Genomic DNA, 23,472 nt, shown 5'->3' with positions numbered 1-23,472 from the left:
ATGGCGCCATCGAGGGCCACTGGAAATGCGCCCAAAGCGCACACCTACGACTCTGGTTGTCGCCTGGCACCGTTAAAGAACCCCTTCACCGCTGCCGAACTCGAAGACATACCACCTGTGAAGGCGCAGTTCTTCTACACCTCTGTGGTCCCCATCGACGATCCCCTCTCGACGTCCACAATCGCCGCGAGCACTGATGCCAACGCCGCCAAAGGCATCACTCAGCCATTTTCGGAAGGCGACAATAATGAGCTGGAAAAGGCGTGGCTCAGCCTGTCAACGGACGAGTTTCGACGGAATCACGCGTTTGCCCGGCGGGATCGGAGCCCGAGCCCCTCGCTGGCAAAGACCAACAGTAAGAGATTGGAGGTCATAATTCATGAACTTGCTCGGAAGCATGTCGAAATCCACGCCACGGAGCGAGCGCCACAAGAGTTCATGGAGGCTGGCTTTGATACCCAAGTGGACCAGGACGACTCCGAGGGTCGTTGCTGTGCGGAGCTTGTTGTCGATGTGGGCATAGCGCTGCGTACCTCTTTCTGTGCGCTGGCTAGAAGGCGACAGCCCGAGCTCGACCGGGACAGGGTTGCTCAGAGGGTGATGAGCGAGATCAAGAAACTTGGGGAGAGTCTGCTTGACCCGGACCAGCGCAGAGACTCCAGTGTGGCAGCCTCTGTGAGGCTGGTCGGGGCCGTCAACGTGAAGTCTAATGCCGCAGAAGGAAGATCTAGCAGCCGTCCATCGAGCAGGAGGGAGTCCCGATCGCTTCCACAGCCATTTCCAGTGGCTCAGGTAGCACCAATAGACACCAGCGTCCCACCTTCGTCGCTCGCCAGGACCTCCGCCGCGGACGATGGCCTGACGGGCATGCCCTTTGTCCGCGTGGGGACGCCGGAGTCAACCAACTTCTCGCCGGCATCCTCGTTGCCAAAAGCGACTGGCGCAATTTTCTCGGATAAGCAGAACGATGAACAAGCTCGGAGAGGTCGTATGCGGAGCAATACTGCACAAAAACGAAAGACGTCGCGGGAAGCATCTCGCAAATTGCGTGCTTCATCAACGATAGCTGAGCAGAAGACGCACAGCCCAACAGCGAGCGTGCCGGTGGGAGTGTCTAGGTTGCATGAGGTCTCGCTGCCAGCTCTGCAGATGAAGCCAATCTATTGGTCACCCGTCAATGATATTTCGGCCGTTCTGAGGGCGACGTGGTTCTATAAGTAAGTGTCATTCCGAACTGCTGTGGCTGGCCAGTGCTCGAAACCACTCGCTAACATCAATTAGGGAGGATATGCGGCCAGTCGATACTGCTGTTGCGAATCAGCTCGAGGCAGGATACCGGGAGCTGAAGCCACACGCCCAGACGTGGCAGGATGAGCTTCGCTCGGCGATTGATGTTGGCCCAGCTGGCGAAGAGAAAGTGTCACACCCGCTGTGGCCACCCACGCCAAAGGCGACCAGCAAGCAGCCCGCCAAGATTCCTGAAGCTGCAATCTCGCATGACCCTTTCTGTGCTGCACGTTGTTTCCGAGGAGAGGCAGCCGCTGAAGGCACCCGGCTTGAGAACGCGCATGAAGACTCGGCAGCAACGACGTCGACTCCGCGCAAGTTTGACCAGTATCATGTCATCTACAAGGACGAGACTACCGCATACCTCTTGAAGCCAAGCCTGAAGCCTTCAGCATACTATGGAAGACGACCAGTTGCAAAGATCATGAAAGGGTTTAGCGTTGGAGTCGCCGTTGTGCGGGGCTTCGATGCCGAGGTCTGGGCAAAGAAGCACCAGAAGAAGCCAAAGCAACAGACAAGCACAGCTCCTAGCGTCTTCTCGCTCAGCCAGTCCCTCCGGGAGACAAGACAAGAGGGCTGTCTGGCCTGCCGAGCTGCAGATGAACGAGGTCAAGTGACGGATTTGGTTCTCGTCGCCCACGGAATTGGGCAGAAATTGGCAGAGAGAGTCGAAACGTACCATTTCACACATGCGATCAATGCCTTCCGCCGGGCTATCAACATCGAGCTAGGCAACGAGGAGATCAAGAGTGTGCTGCGTGACGGGCAGAATGGTATCATGGTGCTCCCAGTCAACTGGCGACAGAACTTGTCGTTTGAAGACGGGGGCCCCATGACGGCAGAGGACAAGGATGAGTACGCGCCAGAGAGCTTTGGCCTTAAGGATATCGAGCCCAAAACGATCCCGGCTGTGCGCAGCATGATCTCAGATGTCATGTTTGACATCCCCTTCTATATGTCGCACCATAAGCCGAAGATGGTCGCCGCGCTCGTGAACGAGGCGAACAGGGTTTATCGACTGTGGTGTCGCAACAACCCTGGCTTCGCCAGGAACGGTCGCGTACACATTATTGCGCATTCGCTGGGCAGTGTCATGACTCTGGAGGTATTGTCGAGACAACCCACCTCAGTCGCGATGCTAGACCTCGAAAAGCCTGCAGAAGTGAACCACTTTGAGTTTGACACAAAGAATCTCTTCTTTATAGGCAGCCCCAGCGCGTTCTTCTTGCTTCTTGAGCGTGGCGCGCTGATGCCGAGGAGGAACCGGAGGAAGCCAGGCGTCGACCCTGCTGATGTACAGTCAGACGAGATTGTGGGCGAGGCCGGCGCTTTTGGCTGCATCGCCGTCGACAATATCTACAACGTCTTGGCTAGGGAGGACGCCGTGGCTTACCTACTCAACGGGACCGTCGATCCTGTGTACGCAGCCAGTCTCAAGACCGCATACGTCCCCAGCGCCACGACCGGCTTCTTCCAGTCTGTAGGTAATGCCATGTGGAGCATGGTCCCAGGGATGTCCTCTGCCTCAAAAGGCACCACGACAAATCCTGCAGCCGACGAGGACCAGCGCCCGCCTCCGCTGCGCCTCCCCTCACAGCTCGAGCTCGAGGTGCACGATTTCACGCGCGAGGAGATGGCCGAGCAGAAGGCGTACCTGCTCAACGACAACGGGCAGATTGACTACTTTCTCCGATCCAGCGGCGGCCCTCTGGAGATTCAATATCTGAACATGCTGTCGGCGCACTCGAGCTACTGGTACAACACGGACCTGATCCGGATGCTGTGCATGGAGATTGGGCGCAAGCCGGGGAGGAAACATACGCTGCCGGCGATGCGGGCGGTCAAGAACGCGAAGAGGGTGCTATGAATGATATGGGCTGCCCCGGGTTGAACGTGTCTGGGCTGCCGTGTGATGCATTTTCCCTTGAGATTTGAGCGAGCGGAGGATGTCACCAACTATTTCTTCTTCTTCTTCTTCTTCTTGGGGTGTTTGCGATCGAGGTTTTTACTTTGGGACTCACGGATAGAGTGGTGACAGAAGACTGGGCCACATACATCTGCATGTTAGACATGACTTTAGCGTATAATACCATTGCATTTCTGCTTCTGCTTCTGCTTCTGCTTCTGCTTCTGCTCCGGGTCTTTGGCCTGTCATTTGTACTCGCTTCAATTTTGGTGTTTGGGTAGGACTGGCGGCTTCTCTTGGCCATCGAGTGATGGAAGTGTAAAGAATGCTGGTCAATGTACACACAGGAATGGTGCAGTCAGTGTGCGTCACCGTGCAAGGCGCAAGGGAAGGCTGTCTATCCACCAAAGGTCATGCCCACGAGCCAGGCATACCACTTCCCTGATGCTGAAATTTGGAGTTTTTGTCATGGGACCCTACTGATTTCGTTTCAATATCTCGAATCTGTTCTCAAATCTGTTATGACGGTAGCTATATGTGTATGTATATATGACAGAGCAACTCACGCTTTGTAAGAAAATAAGCCAGCCGTGGGTTGAAAAGGAAAAGAAATGGACGCGTGTCTTTGCGAAAGTGTCTAAACGTTACTGTCCGCCTCACCCAGCCCTGCTCGTATATCCCATGAAGAAGAAGAGCAACTCAGAGAGAAGCAAGACACCGAGCCAAAGAGAGCGTAAAGTAAGGAAAACCCCCCTCAGCTGCCAGTACCAAAGACCTCTCGAAACACCCTCGCCTCGTCAACCCCGTTCTTCTCGACGAGGTAGTCCCGCACCGCGTCCATGAACCCGCGCGGGCCGCAGACAAAGTACTCTGCCGTGGGGTCGTCCAGGAACAGCCCGCCTTTTTGTCTCTCGTGTCCTTGTCCCTCTCCTTCTCGGCCCTGCTGGGGCAAAATGGAGAGGTCGATGTGGCCGGTGTGCGTACAAGTCTGCGTGCTGTGCTGGTTCCCCTGCTGCTGCTGCTGGTGAGCCGTGCTCGTCATGTCTGGGATGACGACACCGTTCTCGGTGTTGCTGCTGTCACCCGGGGGCACAGTGAGGAACAGATGCGCACTGACGACCCCCGGATGGGCCGAGACGACCTCTGCGACGTGCTCGTGGAACGCCCGCGCCGTGGTGCTGTGCGAGCCGTGGATCCAGGTTATCGGCGCCTTTCTGCTGCTTCTGCTTCTTCTTGACGACGGCCGCTTGGCGCCGCCGCCCTCGCTGCTGCTGCCGTTGGCGGCGGCCAAGACGGTGTTGAGGATCGACATCACGGGCGTAATGCCGACGCCCGCGGAGATGAGGACCATTGGCTTCTCTGCCCCATTTGGCAGCACATCCTCGTCGTTTTTGCTCTTATCCTTGTCCTCTGCTGCGAGAGGTGCGGGGCAGGACAACGAGGGGGGATAGAATTCGCCCATGGGATATGTGACCTCGACAATATCGCCCTCTTTGTAGTTGTCGTGCAGGATATTCGACACCAGGCCGGCAGGACGGACCTGGGGATGATGCCCCTGCTGAGATTCTGCGACGACGTGCTGCTCTACATCGCGCTTGACCGTGATGCGGTAGTAGTCCTTTCCGGGGGCATCGCTGAGCGAGTACTGCCGCGGCTGCAGTATCTTTCCGCCGCCATGCTCGGGGACGGGGACGCGGATGCTGATGTACTGCCCCGGCAGGAAGGTCGGGAGGGGCTGGTGCTGTTTTGGACCAAGCCCCTCATCGGACGAAGAAGGAAGGGCATCTTGGGGGACGAGATAAAAGCTGACGATCCTGCCGTCTGGAGACTCGTTGACACGGCGCTGGATCACAAACGGCCGCCAGCCATCATGCCCGGCCGGGGTGGGCCAGATCTTGTGAGCGGTCACGGGGTCGACGCGGTCCTGGTTGTCGCGGTACATGTCCGCCTCGGCGCTGACAAAGATGTCTGCGAGCACGGCATACGCGGCAGTCCAGGCGTCGGCCACGGCCGGGGTGACGGTGTCGGGCCCGAGGATGTGTGCCACGGCGGCGATGAGGAACTCGCCGACAATGGGGTAGTGGGCGGGCTGGACCTGGAGGGAGACGTGCCTGTGGACGACGCGGCGGATGGCGGGCTCGAGGGCGGGCAGGTCGTCAGCGTGGGCGGCAAAGGCGAAGACGAGGCTTGCGAGGGCGCGGGGCTGGTCGCCGGTGGCCTGGTTGGCGCGGTTGAAGATGTTGTGCAGTGACGGGTGGGCGGCGAGCATCGCGGCGTAGAAGTGTGTCGTGATGGCGACGCCGTGCTCCTTGAGGATGGGCGCCGTCGACTTGACAATGGCGACCTGCTCGGGTGTCATGGAGGGCTTGGGTATCGACTCGACCGCCATGATGCGATGTGTAGCCGTCAGTTGGTTGTGGTGTTCTGTCAATGTTGTCGATGGTGATGCTGCTCTAACAAGAAGACTCGCACTTGCCAGCCAGGATACGGGGAGTCTCCTTTATACTCTGGCCATCCCACGGCGGGCGCACCACCCACCGCCCACATCACCTATCGACAGCCACGACCTACCCAAGACGGGCGACATTGAGTGACATTTTACATGATTGATGGACCTTCAAGTCGAGCATCTCCGGGACCACCGCGGTGGACCTTGTAGGGCCCAGCGGAGAACCAGCAACGTTGACAGGACGTGCACAGCGTGACCATCGTACGATCTAAATGTCGTGCTTACTCATCGCTCGTCGTCGTGAAACGCACTTGGCTGCGTCCTGTGGTTGGCGTTGCGGCTCGACCCGTGGCCGGCCCGGCTGACTTAGCCTTCCCGGCAGTCCCGGCTTGGATGGCAGCCAGAGCATAATAGTCGAATCGAGGCCAAGCGGCGCATGCGTCAAAACGACAAAGGACACAACCTGCAGTGAGTGCAGCATCTCCGCGGTCCGGGGGGCTGCCGCCGCGGACCCACCAGCCGAGGCCGGAGGTGGACCCACCTCTCTCCGGGCGGCCGGCTGGGCAGTTCGGCCACCCTTTGTGTAACGGACATGGGATACAGAGCACGCTCGAGGTGCCCAACATGGAACACCTTGGCGCCCCAATCAGCATTCCTTGTTTTCCAGGTGCACATGCAGACATAAAATTGAGTATTCCAGGTCCCCCCTCTTCATCGTCCTTCTCCAGGCGACATGTCCGCTGCGCCGGGGCGGGTCTGCCAGGGTCCAGTGTCAGCCAGCGGAGTCTAGGCAGTTTGTGGCATGGCGCCCCCAAATTCGATGTGACTCTACACAATGCAGTCCCGCGTTCTGTCGCAACTCATAGATACCTACGCAACTACTAATAATATCCAGAGCAGGGATGTTGTTTGTCGATGTGCCACAGCAAGTCTGCGAGAACTCACTCGAGATGCTTGTGCTCGTGACCAAGTCAAAATTTCTGTCGCTTCCTCGTCTCCTCGGGCCTGTGATCATCTACTTGCTGACATGGTTCACGGCTGTCTGACCAGTATCCATCTTTACAATAGTGGTGGAATCGGAGGCTCTAGTGTATTGGTCTACCGAGGAAATTCCAAATGCTCAAAACCTGGTCCCGTATCACTTCCTCTCTGTGAAATGTCGAGGCAACCGGTTCTCCCCTTTCTCGTATGGCACCCCAGCCTCTTCCCGCGCCAGATCGTTCACCCACCTCTCCCTAAACACCGTCTTCCTGCTCTTTGCTTCACCATTGACACCACCAGCATCATTTGCCAACCCTCCACGATGCACAAACAGATCGGCGAGGTAATACCAACAAAGCGCATTCCCAACCGTGCTCACCTCATCGCTCACCCCGGTCCTCGCCTCCTTGCTCATCTCCCTCCACAGCTCTCCGCCATCGCCACCCTCAAACAACTGCACCAGCCGCCTCGCAACCTCCTTGTAGTCCCCCGGCTCGACGAGGAACCCGTTCTTCTCGTGCTGGACCTGGACCGGGATCCCGCCGGCCCTGGTGGCGATGACGGGCCGCCCCGCGTGCAGCGCCTCGGACACTTTTACCTCGAACCCTTCGCGCGTCGAGAGCTGCAGGACCACGTGGGCCCCCGCGATCAGCGTGTTGAGGAGCTGGTCGTTGGCGTCGAGGCGCATCACGCTGATCGAGGTCGCGAGGTGCGGGAAGTGCGTCTCAATCTGGGTCAGGGCGGCGTCGTAGACGCGCGTGCCGTCCGGGTCGTCCACGGACGAGTTGCCGGTGCTGCAGTTCGGTGCAAAAGAAAAAGTCATGTTAGTCTCTTTTTTGTCTGTGTCTGAAAGAACTTGGTGAGGAACAACAACAACACGGAAGTAAAGCCGGCTTACACTACGAGCTGCGGGATGTCCTTGATGTCCTTCTCCTTGGCGAGACGGCAGAACTCGGCGTACGCGTCGATGACGGTGTCAATGCCCTTGGCCGGATCAAACCGCGCGACTTGGACAATGTACTTGGCTGCAGGTGATTGAAACAGTCAGTATTGCATCCGAATCTGTGCAGCTCAGCCAACGACCACAAGGGTTACCGATACTAACACTCTTTGAAACGCAACGGTGTCCTGTCATCAACACATGCGAAGTCAGTACATTGGCGAGTTGATATTTGGGTGTTACCAGTGGAGAACTCACATATCCTGCACATGACACTGGAGGTTGTAGTTGCTCGCGTAGTATCCGCGATCCCAGTCGTTCATGGGTTTGTTCAGCCCGTCCAGCCTAGCATTATTACCCATATGTCGCATTAGTCTCCTCATCCATCAATAGTTCCCATCTTGATGTGTTGGGATCCCGACCACTAGCAGGAGGGAGAACACGCACCAGTCTGTAGTCGCCGGCATAAACATGACCTTGTCTCTTGGCACATTATGCGGCACAAACTCCGGGATCGGATGGCTGATAAAGGCGTCGGCATGCTGGATGTCGTGCCAGAGATAGTCCCAGACCTCGCTCTGCGGGCTACCCTTTTGCGCCACGAGGTCGCTGCGCACCTGGATGTGCGAGCGGTACAGCACCGGCCGGTCGGGTGTCGTCTTCTTGATCAACGGGATCAGGCCGGGCATCTGCGGGTCGTCGATCTGTTGTTTGTGGGTTTAGACAACGGGGAGCAGGAAAACATTCAAATGGCCGTAAGCCAGTCCTCGTCGTGGATACAATACTTACCACAATGATGTCAGCCCCTCCTTCCTCTGGCTTCCGCAGCGGGCCGTCCTTGGCGAGCCAGTACCGCTCGGCATTGTCTGTGATCCAGTCGTGGATGACTCCGCGCTGCTCCTCGGACAGCCGGTCGTCCTTGTCCGCCACGCCCTGGAGGATGTTGTGCATGTTCTTGGTGTTTCTGAAGACACCCGGACGAGGCTTTGGGACTGCGAATAGTGGCGTGTCATTGTTAGATCAGCGTCACTATGGTCCAAGTAGAGTAAAGGGGCGTATGCATAGAAATTCCCCTCGGGTAGGGCTCGGAGAGAACAAGTGGTCAGGACCACGATCGGCAACTCACCATACCACCGCAGATCAACGCCCATGAGCTTCGAGAACCGCACCAGAGCGTGCCTCATGAGCGCCACGCCTCCGCCCTGGGGTGTCGCGCTGAAGAAGGCAATCTTTGTGCCGCGCTCCTTGAGCCTGTCGGCGAGGACGTTGACTGCCCGCCACGTCGTCTCGCCGTTGGTCCCCTGGTGGTCGAGCAGCCGGTTCATACGAGCCTTGAAACCGGCGTCGGTCATGACGAGCCCGCGGAAGCCGACTTGGAGAAGGGGCGTCAGGGACGGACCGAAGTTCCTGGACAAGTGATAGCAGAGGTCAGCTGAAAGTATCCATTTTGCCAAGTTTTCCACCTAGGATAAATCTGCGAAACCGTTTCTCGGTCGGGCATGATGATGGGTTGATATCCAGGGCGGCCAAACACCTACATGACACACTTGCGCGCCATCGAGTCCGCCTGCTCGTCCAAGTGCTTCGCGTCCCAGAAGTCGCCCGGAACGTCGCCGTCAATCTTCAGGACGAGCGGCACAATGTCCGTCTCGAGCCACAGCCGCGAGCAGAGCGTCGGGCTCAGTTGGTCGGCGACCTTGTCCGGCACGCCCGCGCCAACAAACTTGACGTGGTGCGAGCGCTCGTAGGTCTGCACGTTGGTGACGATCCAGTCGGCAATGACGTCCTGCGTCCCGTCCTCGAGCAGGTTCTTAGTCTCTCCATTGCTATTTTCCTTTGTGTCGATGTTGTTGTTGTTGCTGGCGGATTTGTGGCTGTTGTCAGCGTCGAGAGGAATGTGCTGCACGGTGAAATCGACCAGGTAGGTCTGGTCATGGGCGGCCAGAGCAATGACAGCTTTTCCGTCGACTTTGGCGGCCGAAATGCCCATAAAGAGGGGCTTTCCACGAGCAAGACAAGAAAGCAGTTAGCTCAGCTCATGCTTCACGAGACGAGAACATGAACAGCGTGGACTGACTGTAAGCGACCTCGAGAAGGTGCCGTGCTTTTCCTCGACCTTGCTCAGCCGCCGGTGCAGCTGCTCCGACTGCTTGGAGAAGCTGCGCTGGCTTGCGTGGCCATGGTCAACGGCCGTCGGCATGATCCTTTGCTATTCTTTTGGTGCTAATTGAACCCAAATGCGAGACTAGCTGTGAATTATCACTTTTGTGACGACCTTTTATGCTTGAGGATGCGATCTATGGCGTTCTTCGACTCAGCTGGGGATCTTGCGATTTCTATACCATCTGGGACGCAAAAAGGCACAATATGTGGATATAGTCTGTGCATCAGGGGAAGCACAGCTACGTAAGGTATAAACCTCGGATCCTTTGTTTTATGGCTTTTGTTGCCGATGCGCGACCGCTCGGTTTGCTGCAGGGACTCGAGGTGATGACTTCGAGATGACGTTGATGCCCACTAGGGATCCTTCCGACCCAGCCGGACTGGGATGCACGTGGGAGATGACCTGGCACAAGACGGGGGAATTCACAGTCGTCCTGTTGGAGCAAACTCAATTGTTCTGTAGTAATAGGCAGGCGAGAGCGCATAGAAGCCTGGGCTCCAGGCGGCCTGCTTGCACTCCCAGCCGCTGTCTAGGTGAACTTTGCTGCTGCGCTCACTCTCACTTACAAGCGGGACCTCCGCCTCTTGGGCTCCATCCCACCACCACAGGGCCATTCACTGATTTACGCTGTTGCTCCTCCTCCAATGCCCCCCAATAAGCACGATCGCACAGTCTACAAGCACCCTCGTGAATTGATTGTCAAACACATTCAGGACAGCCTTCATCGCCATGCATTCGCCTCATGTCCAAGCCCGGTCGGCACCACCACCGCCGAGGTGCCTCCGTTCTCCACCGCTCCGTAGCTGTCCCCGCGGCTGTTCTGATTTCCAGCCAGCCTGGTCTGGTCGTTTACACGCTCTCCACCGTGCTCCGGAGCGCGGTAAATGTCTTCCTCCTCGTTGTCGCTGACATCCTCGAGAAGTCGGCTGTCCTCAGCAGTTTGGGTGTTTTCGTTCGGCGGCGGGAGTTGTCGGTACCCGTTGCTGCCTCCGTCCCCGCGTCCAAGTTCTGCCCAGGCGCCGCCGCCACGGGACAAGAAGAATCGGGAAACCTGCCAGAGCTGGGTGGCAAAAGAGAAGGTATCAGTCAGTACAGAACATACAACCCCCAGGCTCTACTTTGAGAAGCAGAGCCTTGGTCTTGCTAAGTGGAAGAAAAGACAAGGTTGAGAAATTCACCTGGATGAACCCCAAGACCAGACAAACTCCAAAGTCCAGCGCCGACCCTCTCCGCAACGCAGCCTCCCACGGCTTCCCGCAGGCGCTGTTGCGCCCGTACAGCGAGGAGCACGTGCCGTCCCTCGGCCACGCGCGGTCCTTGACGCTGTTCAGCCCGCAGCAGTCAAACGCGTCCTGGATCCTCTCAATCCCCCGGCGGTCGTGGGCCGACCACATCCCCTGCCAAGTGCCCTGGGCGAGGCACCCCGTCGTCGGCCCGTTCTGCGTCATGGTCTGGGACAGCAGCGTTGCCAGCACGACGGTGAGGATCCCCTGGAAAACCTGCAGCATGGGCAGGGCGGCGCGCGCGAGACGGATGATCGGAGCACGGGCAGCAGCAGCATGGTAACGACTGAGTCTCTTGTTGGTGGGGGTGGTGGTGTTGGTGAGTCTGGTGCAGAAGTTGATCGCGGCGGCTATCCAAGGTAGGAGGATCACCAGAATGCTCGTGGGCTGGGGAATCGGCAGTGATAGATAGCTGGCCGTGACTTGGACGTAACTGGCGACCAAGACCTTATGTTAGTCACGAATTATAGCCAAGAAGCAAATCGGGTCGGCTCCCACAAGTTCGGACATGCTGTTTGAGGCAACTTCGTAGACTTACATTGCGACAGCCGTTAGGCCGAGCACAACCTGATGGTTCCATTTGTCAGTGACGCAGGAGATACCCACAAGGGCTGATCATACCACGTAGAAAATGATTGCCGGAGTCATGTCAGCAAATGAGCTGGAAGGGCAAGTCTGTGTGCAGGAGGGAACCGAGCCTCCTGGATTCGCAGCAAGTGTGTGAGAAATCACAAAGGTCAGGGATGAGGGGATCGTGATTAGTGTCAGCTGGGAGAAATAAAAGCCAAAGTTCCCACGCTGAATGAGCACTCAAATATTCTCCCGCTCCCAGATTGCATGCAGGCAGCCTAGCAAGGCACGAATGGAAAGGCTGGCTTGTTGGAGCCGTCATGTCGAGCGAGGCGCCCAAGTCATGGAAGGTGACCAATCGCAATACGGGCAACTGATGCAGGAGGCCAACCAACATGTGCTGCCCAGAAAAGGCCCTTACGATTTCGCACACTGGGGCATCCCGCTCCGTATGAGTGGCTAGAGATCAATTCACCAAACCTGGCCTGGGCAGGAAATTCGATGCTGTGGCGCTTGCAATAGTGACAAAATTCAGACTATATCTACCCTAGGTATACAAGTTTTATGCCCTGGACATTGCAGCCGACCTCATAACGCCGGAAACCCTATTGGAAAAGCTGCATTCCGCCCTGCATGGTGTAATGCTCGCTGGACAAAAAGAGATATGCTACTTCGTTTCGTTATAGCCTGGCTTTGACTGGAGATTGGGACGGGGCTGAAGCTTCCTCGTTGACGAGAACCTCGCCACCTTTCTGGCCATTGCCGAAGAACACTACTTGTACCGTCAAGTCATCACTGTCGAGCACATTAGTATCACGACTTCCGAACCAAGTTACGTGACGAGCACTTACCGATATCTGCGAGAGAAGGGAGCCACAAGCGTGAGCAGCGCACACATTTGCTCTTCGTTCTTGCCACCAAGCGCGTTGCGAATGAGATGGGTCGCCACGTTCTTATCCTTGACCACGAAGCGCTCCTTGTCGTCCGGTGAGATTCCCCACTGTTGTAGCCGGATCGGGGTCTTCTGGCCATCGGGGCCATCCGCCTTTCCAGCCTCAACTGGGAGGTCCTTGCTCGAGCCGAACATTTTGGACCAGATTGAACCGAGTTGCGAGCTGGACTGATCAGCCGCTTGTGTCTCGATCCACTTTCCGACCAATCCAACGACTTCTTCGTTGGTGAGCATCTCCCAGAGACCATCAGTGGCCATAACCATGAAATCTCCGCGCTCCGGGTCTACCTTTGTGGTGGTAACAACAGGCTCGGCGGTCACGTACGGAGGTGTCTGCAGATGCGGCGAGGCACTCCGGCCAAAGAACGACTGCCTCAGCTTGTTGGTAATCTCTCGAGTCCACTTGTAGCTTGCATCGCCAAACGCTCTTGTGGGCTCAAGGCCACCAAGCACCCGCCCATTGTGAATGACACGCTCTTCGCCAGGGTGAGCCTTGCGCATGCGTGCCACTTCGTTGGGGTTGCTTCCAGTCTGGTCTTCTGATAAAGCCGTTGCCGTCCATTTGCCGGAGGCATTCCGGCGTCCGAGCACGGCGCGGGAATCGCCAGTGCAGGCTACACGGAGAGTCTTTGAGGCACTGTCATAGAAGGACAGCAGAGCACATGAGCCGGACAGTGCAGGGCCGAGCAGTTCCGCAGCGGCTCGTTTCGAGTTGGCCTGGAAGACCTTCTCAACACTCTCGTTTACGATCTCGTGGTCGAGCCGCAGGAAACCATTCTTGATGGCAGCATCAATGGCTTCCGCAGAAGGCAGCGTGCCTAGTGTGCCAGCCGCTTTGTATGTGGTGTTGAGCTCCCGTGCGACGGTGCTGATCAGAGACTGTCTAAGCTTGGCAGATGTTGTCCAGCCGCTGCAGGGAAGATTGCTTGTCAGTGCATGCCCTATTTTTAGATGCCCGCCTGTACAACTACTTACGCATGTCCATCAAAGACACCCCAGAACATCCAGTCGTTATTGGCCGTGTCCTCGCCCTTGGTGTATGGTGACACTTCAACAATCTTCTCGGCGTGGTCATCCTCGATAGGGTTGTTGCTCGCGACCTGGACAATGTCATACCGCAAGACACCCTGGCCGCGGTTCACCATGAATGACGCTTCGTTGTTGCGCAGCTTCTCGGTGGCCTGCTCCGGGGTCAGCATCTCGAGGACGTTGTTGCCGCTTCCGTCTGCGTTCTTGGAAATGGGTCCGTCGCCAACGAAAGTTCCCGTGTGTAGCTCGTTGGCACCGACTACAAGGACGTTCCGGGTAGGCAGGGCGGTGTTTCCAGCAGTCGGGGTCGTCGTCGGAGTGTTGGTCGAGAACTGAAGAGCCGCAGTCTTGTCGAAGCCCTGATCGCCGCGGTACGAGTACCAAGCACCATACCCGACGAGGCTGGAGACTACGGCGACAGAGAGGCGGCGGAAGTACATGGAGGAGCGGAGAGGCTCGCCTAGAGCATGCCGGGGGTGGTGATGTCGGGAGAGAGCAGCGCTAGAGGAAGAAAAGGACCGGAGCCCGGAGCCCGGGGCGGCGGAAGCGGCGCTCGCGTGAGAGGTGGCGCTCTGAAGATGGTGGTTGAGCAGGACGTTGCGTCGAGGACGGCCAGCGGTGCGAGCAAGGGCCCGTACGGTGTGTTGGCAGGTCGTTCGGAGCGCCCGTATAGCTGCGCGGCCCATTTGGACGATGGGGAGCCTCTGGCGAAGGCTGGGGGCGAGGCTATCGTGGGCGAGAGTGCTCAGTCGAGCTTCAGGTGGGGAGGATGTGAACGGCAGGCAATCGGGCAGGTGGAAATGGAAGCAAGGGCAGGGTGTTTTGGGCTGGCGCAGGCTAAGGCACGGCACTGGCGTGACTAGCCTCTGGGGGGCTGCTCACTTGCTGGGGTTGGGGCCGGCGGCAGATCGCTGGCAAGACAGGGCCACCTAGGTGCTGCTGCGACGTTGTATCGTGTGATCATAGAACCAGCACGTGGCATGGACCCCGACTGCACCAAACGAAGGGCAAACGAAGAGCTGCGGCTTTCTGGCAAAATCAGTAAACCCTACCTGACTTCCAGATGCACAGTCGTCTTCATGAAAGGCATACTGATCAACTTTGCCTAGGAAATGCTATTAGTGTCAAGGAAGCAGCCCCCGGACATGCCAGCCGTGGGGCGGCTCTTCAACGAGGGCGGCGGCGGCTGTAGCAGGGCCGGGCCCACATGAGCAAGAGCCCACTTGGAATCGCACCTCGGCTCACACATGCTAATCTCAACCACCACAACCCCCAGTGTGTGATGCGATCAGGTTGCGACATCACTCTTGTCTACTCACGTTGAGGCATACGCCGCACTATCGAATTACATCTCTAGGACGCGGCCAAAAGAGATCTTCACGTGCTCGGTGCTGCTGTTGCACATCGCCAAAGGACCGTTCTCAACTCGCCCTGAATCTGCACCACTGCCCCTCACTACCACCGTGGTCTGGCCTGCCGCTTGTCACCCGGCACGAAGCTGAGGCTACAACCTTGAAACTAGCACATTGCTTCAGACCTTTCAAATGGCGGACAACGCAGCTGTACCGTCAGCTGGTCTGGCGGGTGTCCAACGTCGTGCGGCGGACAGCCCGGATGCAAAATACCGGGCGTTTGATACATACCCATGGACCAAGGACCGGCCTTTCACTGTTCGTAAAGTCTCAATCCCGATCGAGCATATACCCAACTGATTCATCAATTCCAGGCACAACTGGCGAGCGCTCTCGAGGCCGCTGCACAGTCCCCAGGGTCAAGCCTTGTCTCAGCTGCTCTGGCAGCACGGACAGCCCGTTTCGAACAACAGACAAAGATCAAGATCGATCCTGCGGCATACCAAGCGTGGCTTACAGCGAATAACGCAAGGCAGCCACCATTAGTCCCCGAACAGATCGTCATGGCGGAATCCATGGCTGTTACGGACCCCGCGGAACGCAGATTTGCGCAACTCCTGGTCGAGCTTGGCGAACCGCTTGGCCGGATCGCTTTGCAGACCGAGGCTCAGAACGCAGCCAGTGGAGGGGAAGTCGCTTCTTCTTCTTCTCCCGTAGCAGTACCACAAGCTTCCGAAGCGGACGCAGAGGTCGATGGGACGGTACCAAGCTGGCAGGCTGCAGCACCCAAAGCGGAGCTGTATGTCCCCCGGGATGTAGACTCCTCGGGAGGTAGCGGCGGCGGCAAGGAGCAATACCCCAAGAAGTTTATGGAAATCGTCGAGTTTATTCAGACAGGGAAGCCTATCGAGGGTATACGCAAAATTCCAGATACAGTCGTCGAGGACCCATCCATATCGACAACAGGCAAGATGCAAGCACCGCTAAAGCCCTGGGAACGGCGAGCTGCCGCCTCAAGTGGCGATGCTAGCTCAGCCATGGCAACCGAGACGTCGTCATGAGCGCAAGCCTTGTTCGAAGCATGCAGTCGATCATGAATGACAGGCTTCTTATCCACCACTACCCATACGAGCAATATCACCCGCATTCCTCTTCATGAGCAGACGCCTTCTTCTCCAATGGCCTCAGTCTTCACTTGTGTCCATTGCTTCCCCTTGGCCATCTGCCTTACTTGGACCAGGATTGCTGTCCGGCTGTGCTGCACCCAATCTACGTGCCGTCTCTTTGGCCATCTCCATAGACTTTTTTCTCCGCGCTGCTTCCTTCTGCTGCTGGGCAGCGCCTGCGCGGCCCTCCATGTTGTTCAAGGCAAGTTGAAACAAGCTGAGAGTCTCGATCTGAAGGACCTTGCGCGGCAAAAGGCCGCTGGTAGCGGGGATCTTGAACTCGCGTTGCGTGAAGCCCTGCGGAAGCGCATAACGTTCCGGCTGGCCATCAGGCTCCTGGTTCAGTAGCACATCAAGATCGAGCGTCGAGTGAGGGTCCTCGCTTGCGCCCAATCCATACACGGGGAGGTCGTCTAGATCGTTGAGCTCCCGCATCTCCTGCTCCTCCTGCTCGCACAGCCCCGCGATGCGCCTCGCCTCGCGCTGCGCCATGAAGTGGAAGTTGTGGTTGATCGCCGCGGCGTGCCGGTCGATCTGGTCAAGCTTCCATTGCAGCCGGGCGTCTGGGGTGTCTGGTAGCGGCGGCGGGGCCTTGGTGTAGTCTCGCAGCACGGGGATTGCCATGGCCTGGACGAAATTTGGCAGAGGAACAGTGTCCTTGGGTTCCTCATGCGGTATGTCTTTGAGTAGCGGGAACTGGTTCTCCATTGCCTCCTCCATGGCCGATGGCGACGCCGGTCGGGAATCTGTGAGACGGTCTGAAGGGCCCATTTGAAATTGTAGTAACCTCAGATGAATGGCTGGCCTCGCGAGATCAGATGTGATCTATCCTTCATCAACCCGGTGGCAGGCCGCGCGCGCGCACGCCAGTACTCCCGTGCGGCATTCAATTTGTTTGAAGCACAGCACAAATGCTCCTGGCAGCCTTCCAGATCGAAGCCGTCTTGGGCTGGCCGCGATGTCACAACAGCCCAAGGGCCCGCTGCGCCGCGAGTTCTGAAATAGAATGTGTTGTCCTGAAACAGTGTTGTTGCCTCAAGGCCAGAGTTCGCTCTGGATCCTATGTGTGAAAGCGAGCCGTAGAGTAAAAGAACCGAGAACGTTTTTGCAGAAACACAACGTTTCAAGTGCCGAGGTAGAAACGCAGGTAGATTGCAGATTGACGAGTCGTATAAGTGGATGTGGAAATTGCAGAAGTTTGAGGATCGAAAGAGACCTGGGGGTTTTGGTTGCCGTACTGGATTCAGCTTGCTCAGGTGCCCCACTTTGTGTCTGTCCAAGTGCCGTGCATGGGTTCTCAACTTGGATTGCTGATTTATCCTAGTTGTCAACAATCACTTCCGCCTTTACTGAGCAAGTTTGAATGCTTGCACAAGTAATTGGTCCGGCAAACTGCGCACTGTATGCGAGGAAGATATTGCTTTGCACATCAACGAACCGGAAAACTTTTCAATCTGGCGTGATGTGTCTTCGTGACCATGTGCCAGCATCATTGTATTCCAAAGTCATGGTATTTCGTCATAGCAGCCCTGTCTAGACTGGGGCTTAGGTTTATATACATTAGATCTGGTTGTATATAGATAGATATGTTGTATGTATGGTGTTCCTCCTGGGAAACAGAGGCCATTTGAGGCATCAGCACGCGGCATCGGCGACTCTGCTCGTTTTGCAGTGTCATGGCGGGCTGGAACTCCTCGCCCAATTACGGAGAGCGACGATTGGCATTATGTCCGGAACAGCTGGATCTCCATGACCCCTCAAGTTGCCGGTTTTCGTTCTGTGCTGTGCTGTGTTCCACAAGCACGGTGCCGGAGTGGATGTCCACAACCAGTGGTCCTTGCCGCAGAGCTTCAGGCCAAGAGCTGGTGGCATTCCGCGCTATCTCTTGACTGGTGATGGAGACACAGAGCTTGTCATCGTGATGGCAGCACCTTTCGTGCATATTCCCGTAACACCGTAAGGGACGCCCTGACCTGGTCCTCGATCCGCCGGTCTTTCCGCCTGCGCAAGAAAAGCAGCACCAAGCAGAGCAAGCTGATATCGATTGCAATGTGCTTCGTGACCCGCCACAGCGCCCAAGCCAGCCAGGCGCCCCAGGACTTCTCCTTCTGCGTCCGCCATTCGCGGCTCGTCGTGATCTGTTCTCGTAATGCAGCGACTTCCGCGGACATCCTGACGAGGGCGCGCTCGACCTTTCGTGACCACCGATCGCCTTTCCGGACGTACTCGCCATCATCGGGCTCCTCTTCGATATGCTCACGCCGGTATTGAGCCTCGACCACATCGTCCTCGCTCATGGGGCTGAGGATCCGCATGGGTCCTTCTGTGCCGCTCGTCGGCTGCTGAAACTTGCGCGTGACTTGTGGTGCAGGCGCCGGCACCACTGCTGTTACTGGAGCTACAGGTTCTGAAGCTGTTCTCGTGAGGCCCACGCGGCTGGCTTTTGGTGACGAGTCGGATACTGACGGACTGCTGGTGTTATTCTTGATCTGGTTCCAGACGAACTCGAGTTCTGAGACGAGTTCTCTTGCGTCCCTGTGTGGTGAATGTCAGCACATGCCCACAGAGTTCCGACCGCCCTGTCCTGGTTCTTGCAGGCTGAAGGATAGAGCACCTACGGTGTGGTGGCATGGCGGTGCATTGTGTCTATCAGAGCCTCAATATACCGCTTCTTGGCCTCTGTCCTGGATAGACCGTGCTGAGCACTCCAGGCGTCCCACTTGTCTCTCTCCCGCTGCAGCTCATCCGCCTCGACACCTGGTCCGCTGGCCGGCCGCTCCATGACACCGTCCACGTCGCCCTCCATGGCCTGCTTGTAGAGTCCATATAGTCTGAGTCGGTCGCTAGGCGGCGGCCGTGACGCTCCGGTCTTGGGGATCTTCTTGACGGTGTTGAGCGCATGGACGAAGACGCGGTCTGTGATATTTGATCAGGTCAGCTGGTTTGCACTCATGGTTTGTGTTGACCAGCTCTCGAGGTCAGCTCGACGGCTGCCTGCGCCCCTTGCGTGGACAAGGCTGGCATGGCGCGACGTAAAGCGTTCAGGATGATAACTGACCAACCGAGTCCGCCATGGTGGGCAGTCATCTGCCGAGAACAGGACGGTGCGTCTCTCAATGGTTTCACTTTCTGCGGCCTTTATTCGGCGGTGCTTTCGGGGATCGGGACAGTCCCACGCTCCAGAACAGCCTCGGGGTCTGTGGGTGCGTGGCCGGAGAAGCGGGAGCCCGCGGGATCAGAGCGGGACGTCGTGGTGAGGTGTACGGGGACGAGGCAGGGCTGGGGGTGATCGGGTCGGGTCAGGGTCTCTGCGTCGGGCGCGTCGTCATTTGGCGTCAGAATCGGGGGAAAGCAGGGTGTGCCCAGTCGCAAGGTATTGCAAACAAATGCTCGAATGATGACAGATATTACTACAGTGAAGAATCGGTGAAGAGATCCCGTTGTGGATTGGTTGTGCTGGTGATGCTCGTCATGGACGTGGACCAAGAGCAATCAGCGCGCCCCTGCGAGCGAGGGCTGGCGGTTGGTCTCTGGCCTGGGCCGCCGTGGTGCTCGCAGGGCCCCAATGGCGCGGCACGGGCTTACTCGGGGCCAGACAGGGGTGTGGGGGAGTTGTGCCTCGGCGATGGGCAGCCGGCACTCTCCTCCTCTTCTCCTCGAGGGGGATCTCGGCAGCCAGCGAGCACTCAAAACAACCACCACTAGTAGCAGCATTTACTAGATCCATCACCGGCGCGTCCATTGGTGCTGACTCGTCCGACCCTGCCTTACCCAGAAGCCGCAGCTCTGGCGTTGACGCATCAGCGCGTCACTGTTCCTCCAGACCCCACGTCCTGGCTGGCACACCTTTCCCACGGAGGCCGACGCACGCCGTGTCCTCCGATAAGCTCTCGCCGCACATGCTTCCGACAAGGTCGTTGGGCGTCCCTTGTCGGACCCTCCCAGCATCCCTGGACACCCCGTCTCCACGGGAATCCGTACAGGTTTAGCGGGGAAGACAAGCGGCCAATTGTCCCGAGGGTCAACGCATGTCCACATGTCGCAACCTGCCTCCACTTCCGGAACTGCCTCTTCGTGATGGAGGCGTTCTCGGGGACCACAGTGGACAAAGTCTTTCACAACAATGTGTTGATGGGTATCTCATGTTCTAATGCTCATTAATTCGCTACCAATCTGGGGGTATCATGCGTATTATTTACGTTTGACTTTCTCAGATACCATGATGGTGGCACTCATCCCTGCCGACAGCAGTAGCTTCATGCCTATTGCTTCTGCTGTTCCTTCTGCGCCGCCACTGCCTTCAGGAAGTCAGTCCTAACCGCTACCAGCCGCTTGATCAACTTCTTATTCTCAAGAGCACAGGCAGCCGCTTTCTGTCCAGCATCTTTCTTGGACAGAGCAGTTCCAAAGCCGATTTGAAGGCCAGTCTCGCCCCATCCAGTGAGGAAAACGCCCATGGTGTACAGGGGCGTGCCAGACTCTTTTGACTTCTTCTCTCCGATTTGCTTGTAGTCGATGTAAATATTGGGCCCGCCAATGGTCTTGGCAAGCTCGACTTTGTGATTCTGCTCCTGCCGGGGTGTGCTCGCCGTTTCTGGGCCTGTCTGGCTACGGTGTTGTTCTTGTGCCTTGCACTCTTTCCGAATTTCGGGGCTCAGTGTCACAGCCCATACCTTTTTTATGAAAGCAGTTGCTAGCTCAAGACCGTTCGGGTTGCCCAGAATAATGGCGGCAAAATAAGACTCGAATATGTCTCCAAGCACTTTGTTCTTGACCTTGTTCGAAGCCGCCGTTCCGCCACTTCTCCCATGAAGGTCGAACTCGGCTGGGAAGTTTGCCCGCTGGTTGAGCCTGTAGTTCAAGGTATAGCCACGCAGTGTGTCGTTCTTGACTAGCTTCTCCCGCAATTGCGCCGAGCGGCCCACACTGAGGACGGGAAACGTGTGGAAGATGAAGGCTGACGACATGAGGTACAGGTAGGCATCACCAATCCACTCCAGCCTCTCGTAGCTCAGATCTGTGCTCTTGGCTGACATGCCCGTGTGCGTAAGAGCTGCTTTCTCCAGTAAAGAATCTGCGACAGAGGGGAGTGGAGGAAGATTGCCATCTTCAGGGACGTCCTGAAGTGTCCAGGCTGTAAGCAACGAGGGTGAAGGAATTGGCAGCTCCTTCGGCACGAGATTTTGTGCATCTACCGTATCCAGTCTCTGAGACTTGCGGGAATCCGCTTCAGCACTAAGGGAGTCTTTCGTCACCTGCTGGGAGAGTCGTGTGGCCGAATCAAGAATTTTGTTGGCGTGCTCCTGCAATGTCGTCGAGGCCTCAGCGGGCGCAATGCTGCCATTTTGTTTCAAGTCGCGAAGTTGTTCAAGTTCTCTTTTGAGCCGACTTGCTGTCGAGAGGATGTCGTCGACGCGAGCAAGAGCCTCTGACATGCTAGCAGCGCTGCCATCGAGCTCTGCATGTGACCGTTTAGGCATAATTGGGTGAGATTGCCTAGAGTCTAAGAAGATCCTCGAAGTGCATAACACCGGATGTAACCAAATGCGTTGCTGCGAAAATGATGCTTTTGAGCTGAGATTACTAGATGGCGAGCGCAAGACTCCGGTATGCCTTGCTACCCTAGATAGATAAATAAGTGAGGCGGCGTGGTTCTACGTTTGTGAGAATGCCAAACAGAGCACATCTCCAAAGTCGTCGCATTGGGGAGATGCAGGTCTTTGTGGTATCCACCTCCGTGCATGGACTACCGGACTCACAGTGTCAGGGCTGAGGCCCTTGTGCCTCAATGTCTTTTCGCACGGCCCTGAGTCAGCACATTTTTCAAGCTGCAGAGCCGCAATCCACAATTGACGACTTCAGTGCAGAGCTGCGCGAGGACGCCGCCGCCGACGACAAGCCAAAGACCCGCGAGCACCGAGTGTCGTGACAACCTAAGCCGACGACGCGATGGCCACAGTACCGAAGGCAAGGCTATTGAGCCTGATGAAGGTGCGAAAAGGCCACGAAGCGACCTTCCGACCACCGACCACGACGACAAACTAACCCAGACGCAGACACAATGCGAAATCTTCTCGACGACGTTCAACCCGGAGCAAATCCGCGCAGGCAACAAGATCCTGCGGCAGCGGTTAAAAGGGCCTTCGCTAGTCAAATACTACCCTCCACGACTTCCCGACCTGAAGACATTGGCACGAGACTTTGAGTCCTTCGGGCTCGAGGTTGTTGATGAAGCCGCCATGGACAGAGAGGAGCATCTGGCTGGGTATGGACGAAAAGCCGACTTTCCGATCGTTGGAAAATGCATTTCTGACAGGTTGATAGTGTACGAGCGAGAGGCAAGGGTGCGCCCAAGAAGAAGAGGACAGCTAAAGGTGAGAGCCCCCGGATACCTACCAGTGGGGTCTGCATGCTAACTTATCTGCCTGAACAGTCGAGAAAGGCCCCAAGAGGTAATCGAAGAGATCGTTGGCTTGTATATAGTCTGTACGATACCACGGCGCTGTTGCGGGAATCACAATATCCCGTCGATCCACACATGTTGACCTTTGCTGTCACGCTCGCCGGAGTGCGACTTTCAGTTGGCCTTTGAGTGATTCAGTGTCTGAGCTCCTTTGTCAGGAGATTTTGAACGTCTTGGGATCTTAAACGTCTTCCCGCGTATGTGGCTTCAAGCGAGTAAAAAAGCTCTGCAGGGGCATCGTTCTGAGCAGAATGCGTGGAACGGTGTGGTTGGGCATCTATTGCCGGCACGATGCACACACAACATTCGCAAAATAGTACTCGACTGACAAGGACCACTCTAATTATAGCTTTGGTGGTATCTGCCTGCAAAGGAGCCGTGACTGGCGGGATCCATGAGGGCAGCCGGTTTGCTTGTTGGTGGTGTTCGCATCATAGGAATGCGCACATTACAGTTGGCCCCGGAGTAACGTAGAAGCTCGTCGACTCGGCCCTTCAGCGTAGCTAATGACTTTTCGCGAGGCAATGCAACTCAATGACCGCACAGTTGAACCTTGGACTGCCGATGCAGCCGACCCTGCCCGATCTTTGCTGGAAGAGTCCTGAGATGGCCGACGTTGCTTAGTGCTATGGTGCAGGTGCGCTCAAAAAACAGCAGATGGCTTGCACAGCTGTGCGGCCAGAAAGCATGCTGCTGCCAACTTGCCTCCTGCCAATTTGGCCTGCGAGCTTCCCGCCACACACATGCCATTCCATACTCCCACATCGTCTCGGGCATGCCTGCCTTAAACAAAGTGCTGGCTCAGAACTCGCAACCGCAGAGCCACAGCACCGTCGTCTCGGTCGGTCGAGTGTTACCAGGCAGGCTTGTTTCCTCACATGCGCCTCACCTTGCGACCTTTTCTTTCGGGTTTTCGTTTGATGTCGCCTT

At 57.0% G+C, this 23,472-nt stretch overlaps 10 protein-coding genes across 10 annotated transcripts; 3 read left to right on the top strand and 7 right to left on the bottom strand.

Moving 5' to 3' along the window:
• B0I36DRAFT_251740 (DDHD domain-containing protein) lies at positions 1-3,154 on the top strand (the record flags this gene model as incomplete). The annotated part of the gene is made up of 3 exons (XM_046150636.1): positions 1-661; positions 722-1,217; positions 1,282-3,154. 3 exons carry the CDS (start codon positions 1-3, stop codon positions 3,152-3,154), a joined length of 3,030 nt encoding a protein of 1,009 aa, XP_046007295.1.
• A 793-nt stretch (positions 3,155-3,947) lies between these two features.
• On the bottom strand, positions 3,948-5,582 carry B0I36DRAFT_251829 (uncharacterized protein; the record flags this gene model as incomplete). The annotated part of the gene is made up of 3 exons (XM_046150644.1): positions 3,948-4,136; positions 4,248-4,587; positions 4,633-5,582. The coding sequence occupies 3 exons, from the start codon at positions 5,580-5,582 to the stop codon at positions 3,948-3,950; spliced, it is 1,479 nt and encodes a 492-aa protein (XP_046007294.1).
• A 1,121-nt stretch (positions 5,583-6,703) lies between these two features.
• B0I36DRAFT_296600 (family 4 glycosyltransferase) lies at positions 6,704-9,957 on the bottom strand. Its single transcript, XM_046151899.1, has 9 exons — positions 9,641-9,957; positions 9,102-9,562; positions 8,690-8,970; positions 8,353-8,555; positions 8,005-8,267; positions 7,822-7,908; positions 7,729-7,751; positions 7,522-7,648; positions 6,704-7,417 (listed from the first exon to the last, which is right to left on the bottom strand). Exons 1-9 carry the CDS (start codon positions 9,761-9,763, stop codon positions 6,781-6,783), a joined length of 2,205 nt encoding a protein of 734 aa, XP_046007293.1. The 5' UTR covers positions 9,764-9,957; the 3' UTR covers positions 6,704-6,780.
• Positions 9,958-10,158: 201 nt separating this feature from the next.
• On the bottom strand, positions 10,159-11,927 carry B0I36DRAFT_333761 (uncharacterized protein). The gene is made up of 4 exons (XM_046155264.1): positions 11,632-11,927; positions 11,549-11,577; positions 10,906-11,443; positions 10,159-10,787 (listed from the first exon to the last, which is right to left on the bottom strand). Exons 1-4 carry the CDS (start codon positions 11,656-11,658, stop codon positions 10,449-10,451), a joined length of 933 nt encoding a protein of 310 aa, XP_046007292.1. The 5' UTR covers positions 11,659-11,927; the 3' UTR covers positions 10,159-10,448.
• Positions 11,928-12,077: 150 nt separating this feature from the next.
• On the bottom strand, positions 12,078-14,349 carry B0I36DRAFT_333759 (phosphatase 2C-like domain-containing protein). The gene is made up of 3 exons (XM_046155263.1): positions 13,508-14,349; positions 12,432-13,442; positions 12,078-12,375 (listed from the first exon to the last, which is right to left on the bottom strand). Exons 1-3 carry the CDS (start codon positions 14,245-14,247, stop codon positions 12,261-12,263), a joined length of 1,866 nt encoding a protein of 621 aa, XP_046007291.1. The 5' UTR covers positions 14,248-14,349; the 3' UTR covers positions 12,078-12,260.
• A 580-nt stretch (positions 14,350-14,929) lies between these two features.
• B0I36DRAFT_28834 (uncharacterized protein) lies at positions 14,930-16,036 on the top strand. Its single transcript, XM_046151647.1, has 2 exons — positions 14,930-15,231; positions 15,288-16,036. Exons 1-2 carry the CDS (start codon positions 15,106-15,108, stop codon positions 15,972-15,974), a joined length of 813 nt encoding a protein of 270 aa, XP_046007290.1. The 5' UTR covers positions 14,930-15,105; the 3' UTR covers positions 15,975-16,036.
• B0I36DRAFT_28828 (uncharacterized protein) lies at positions 16,036-16,967 on the bottom strand. Its single transcript, XM_046151644.1, has one exon. It carries the CDS (start codon positions 16,848-16,850, stop codon positions 16,098-16,100), a length of 753 nt encoding a protein of 250 aa, XP_046007289.1. The 5' UTR covers positions 16,851-16,967; the 3' UTR covers positions 16,036-16,097.
• A 1,025-nt stretch (positions 16,968-17,992) lies between these two features.
• On the bottom strand, positions 17,993-19,153 carry B0I36DRAFT_367532 (acyl CoA binding protein-domain-containing protein; the record flags this gene model as incomplete). Its single annotated transcript, XM_046159483.1, has 3 exons — positions 17,993-18,614; positions 18,698-18,995; positions 19,138-19,153. The coding sequence occupies 3 exons, from the start codon at positions 19,151-19,153 to the stop codon at positions 17,993-17,995; spliced, it is 936 nt and encodes a 311-aa protein (XP_046007288.1).
• A 797-nt stretch (positions 19,154-19,950) lies between these two features.
• Positions 19,951-21,778, bottom strand: B0I36DRAFT_333753 (ribonuclease III domain-containing protein). Its single transcript, XM_046155262.1, has one exon. The coding sequence runs from the start codon at positions 21,557-21,559 to the stop codon at positions 20,342-20,344; it is 1,218 nt and encodes a 405-aa protein (XP_046007287.1). The 5' UTR covers positions 21,560-21,778; the 3' UTR covers positions 19,951-20,341.
• A 250-nt stretch (positions 21,779-22,028) lies between these two features.
• On the top strand, positions 22,029-22,535 carry B0I36DRAFT_367530 (mitochondrial ribosomal subunit S27-domain-containing protein; the record flags this gene model as incomplete). Its single annotated transcript, XM_046159482.1, has 4 exons — positions 22,029-22,070; positions 22,136-22,344; positions 22,404-22,453; positions 22,513-22,535. The coding sequence occupies 4 exons, from the start codon at positions 22,029-22,031 to the stop codon at positions 22,533-22,535; spliced, it is 324 nt and encodes a 107-aa protein (XP_046007286.1).
• Between the last annotated feature and the right edge of the window lie 937 nt (positions 22,536-23,472).

Source organism: Microdochium trichocladiopsis (genome assembly GCF_020744255.1).
Source record: "Microdochium trichocladiopsis strain MPI-CAGE-CH-0230 chromosome Unknown B0I36scaffold_10, whole genome shotgun sequence".
Lineage (NCBI taxonomy): Eukaryota > Fungi > Ascomycota > Sordariomycetes > Xylariales > Microdochiaceae > Microdochium > Microdochium trichocladiopsis.
The sequence above is the reverse complement of the archived record's forward strand: the minus strand, read 5'-3'. Positions and strand labels throughout refer to the sequence as shown.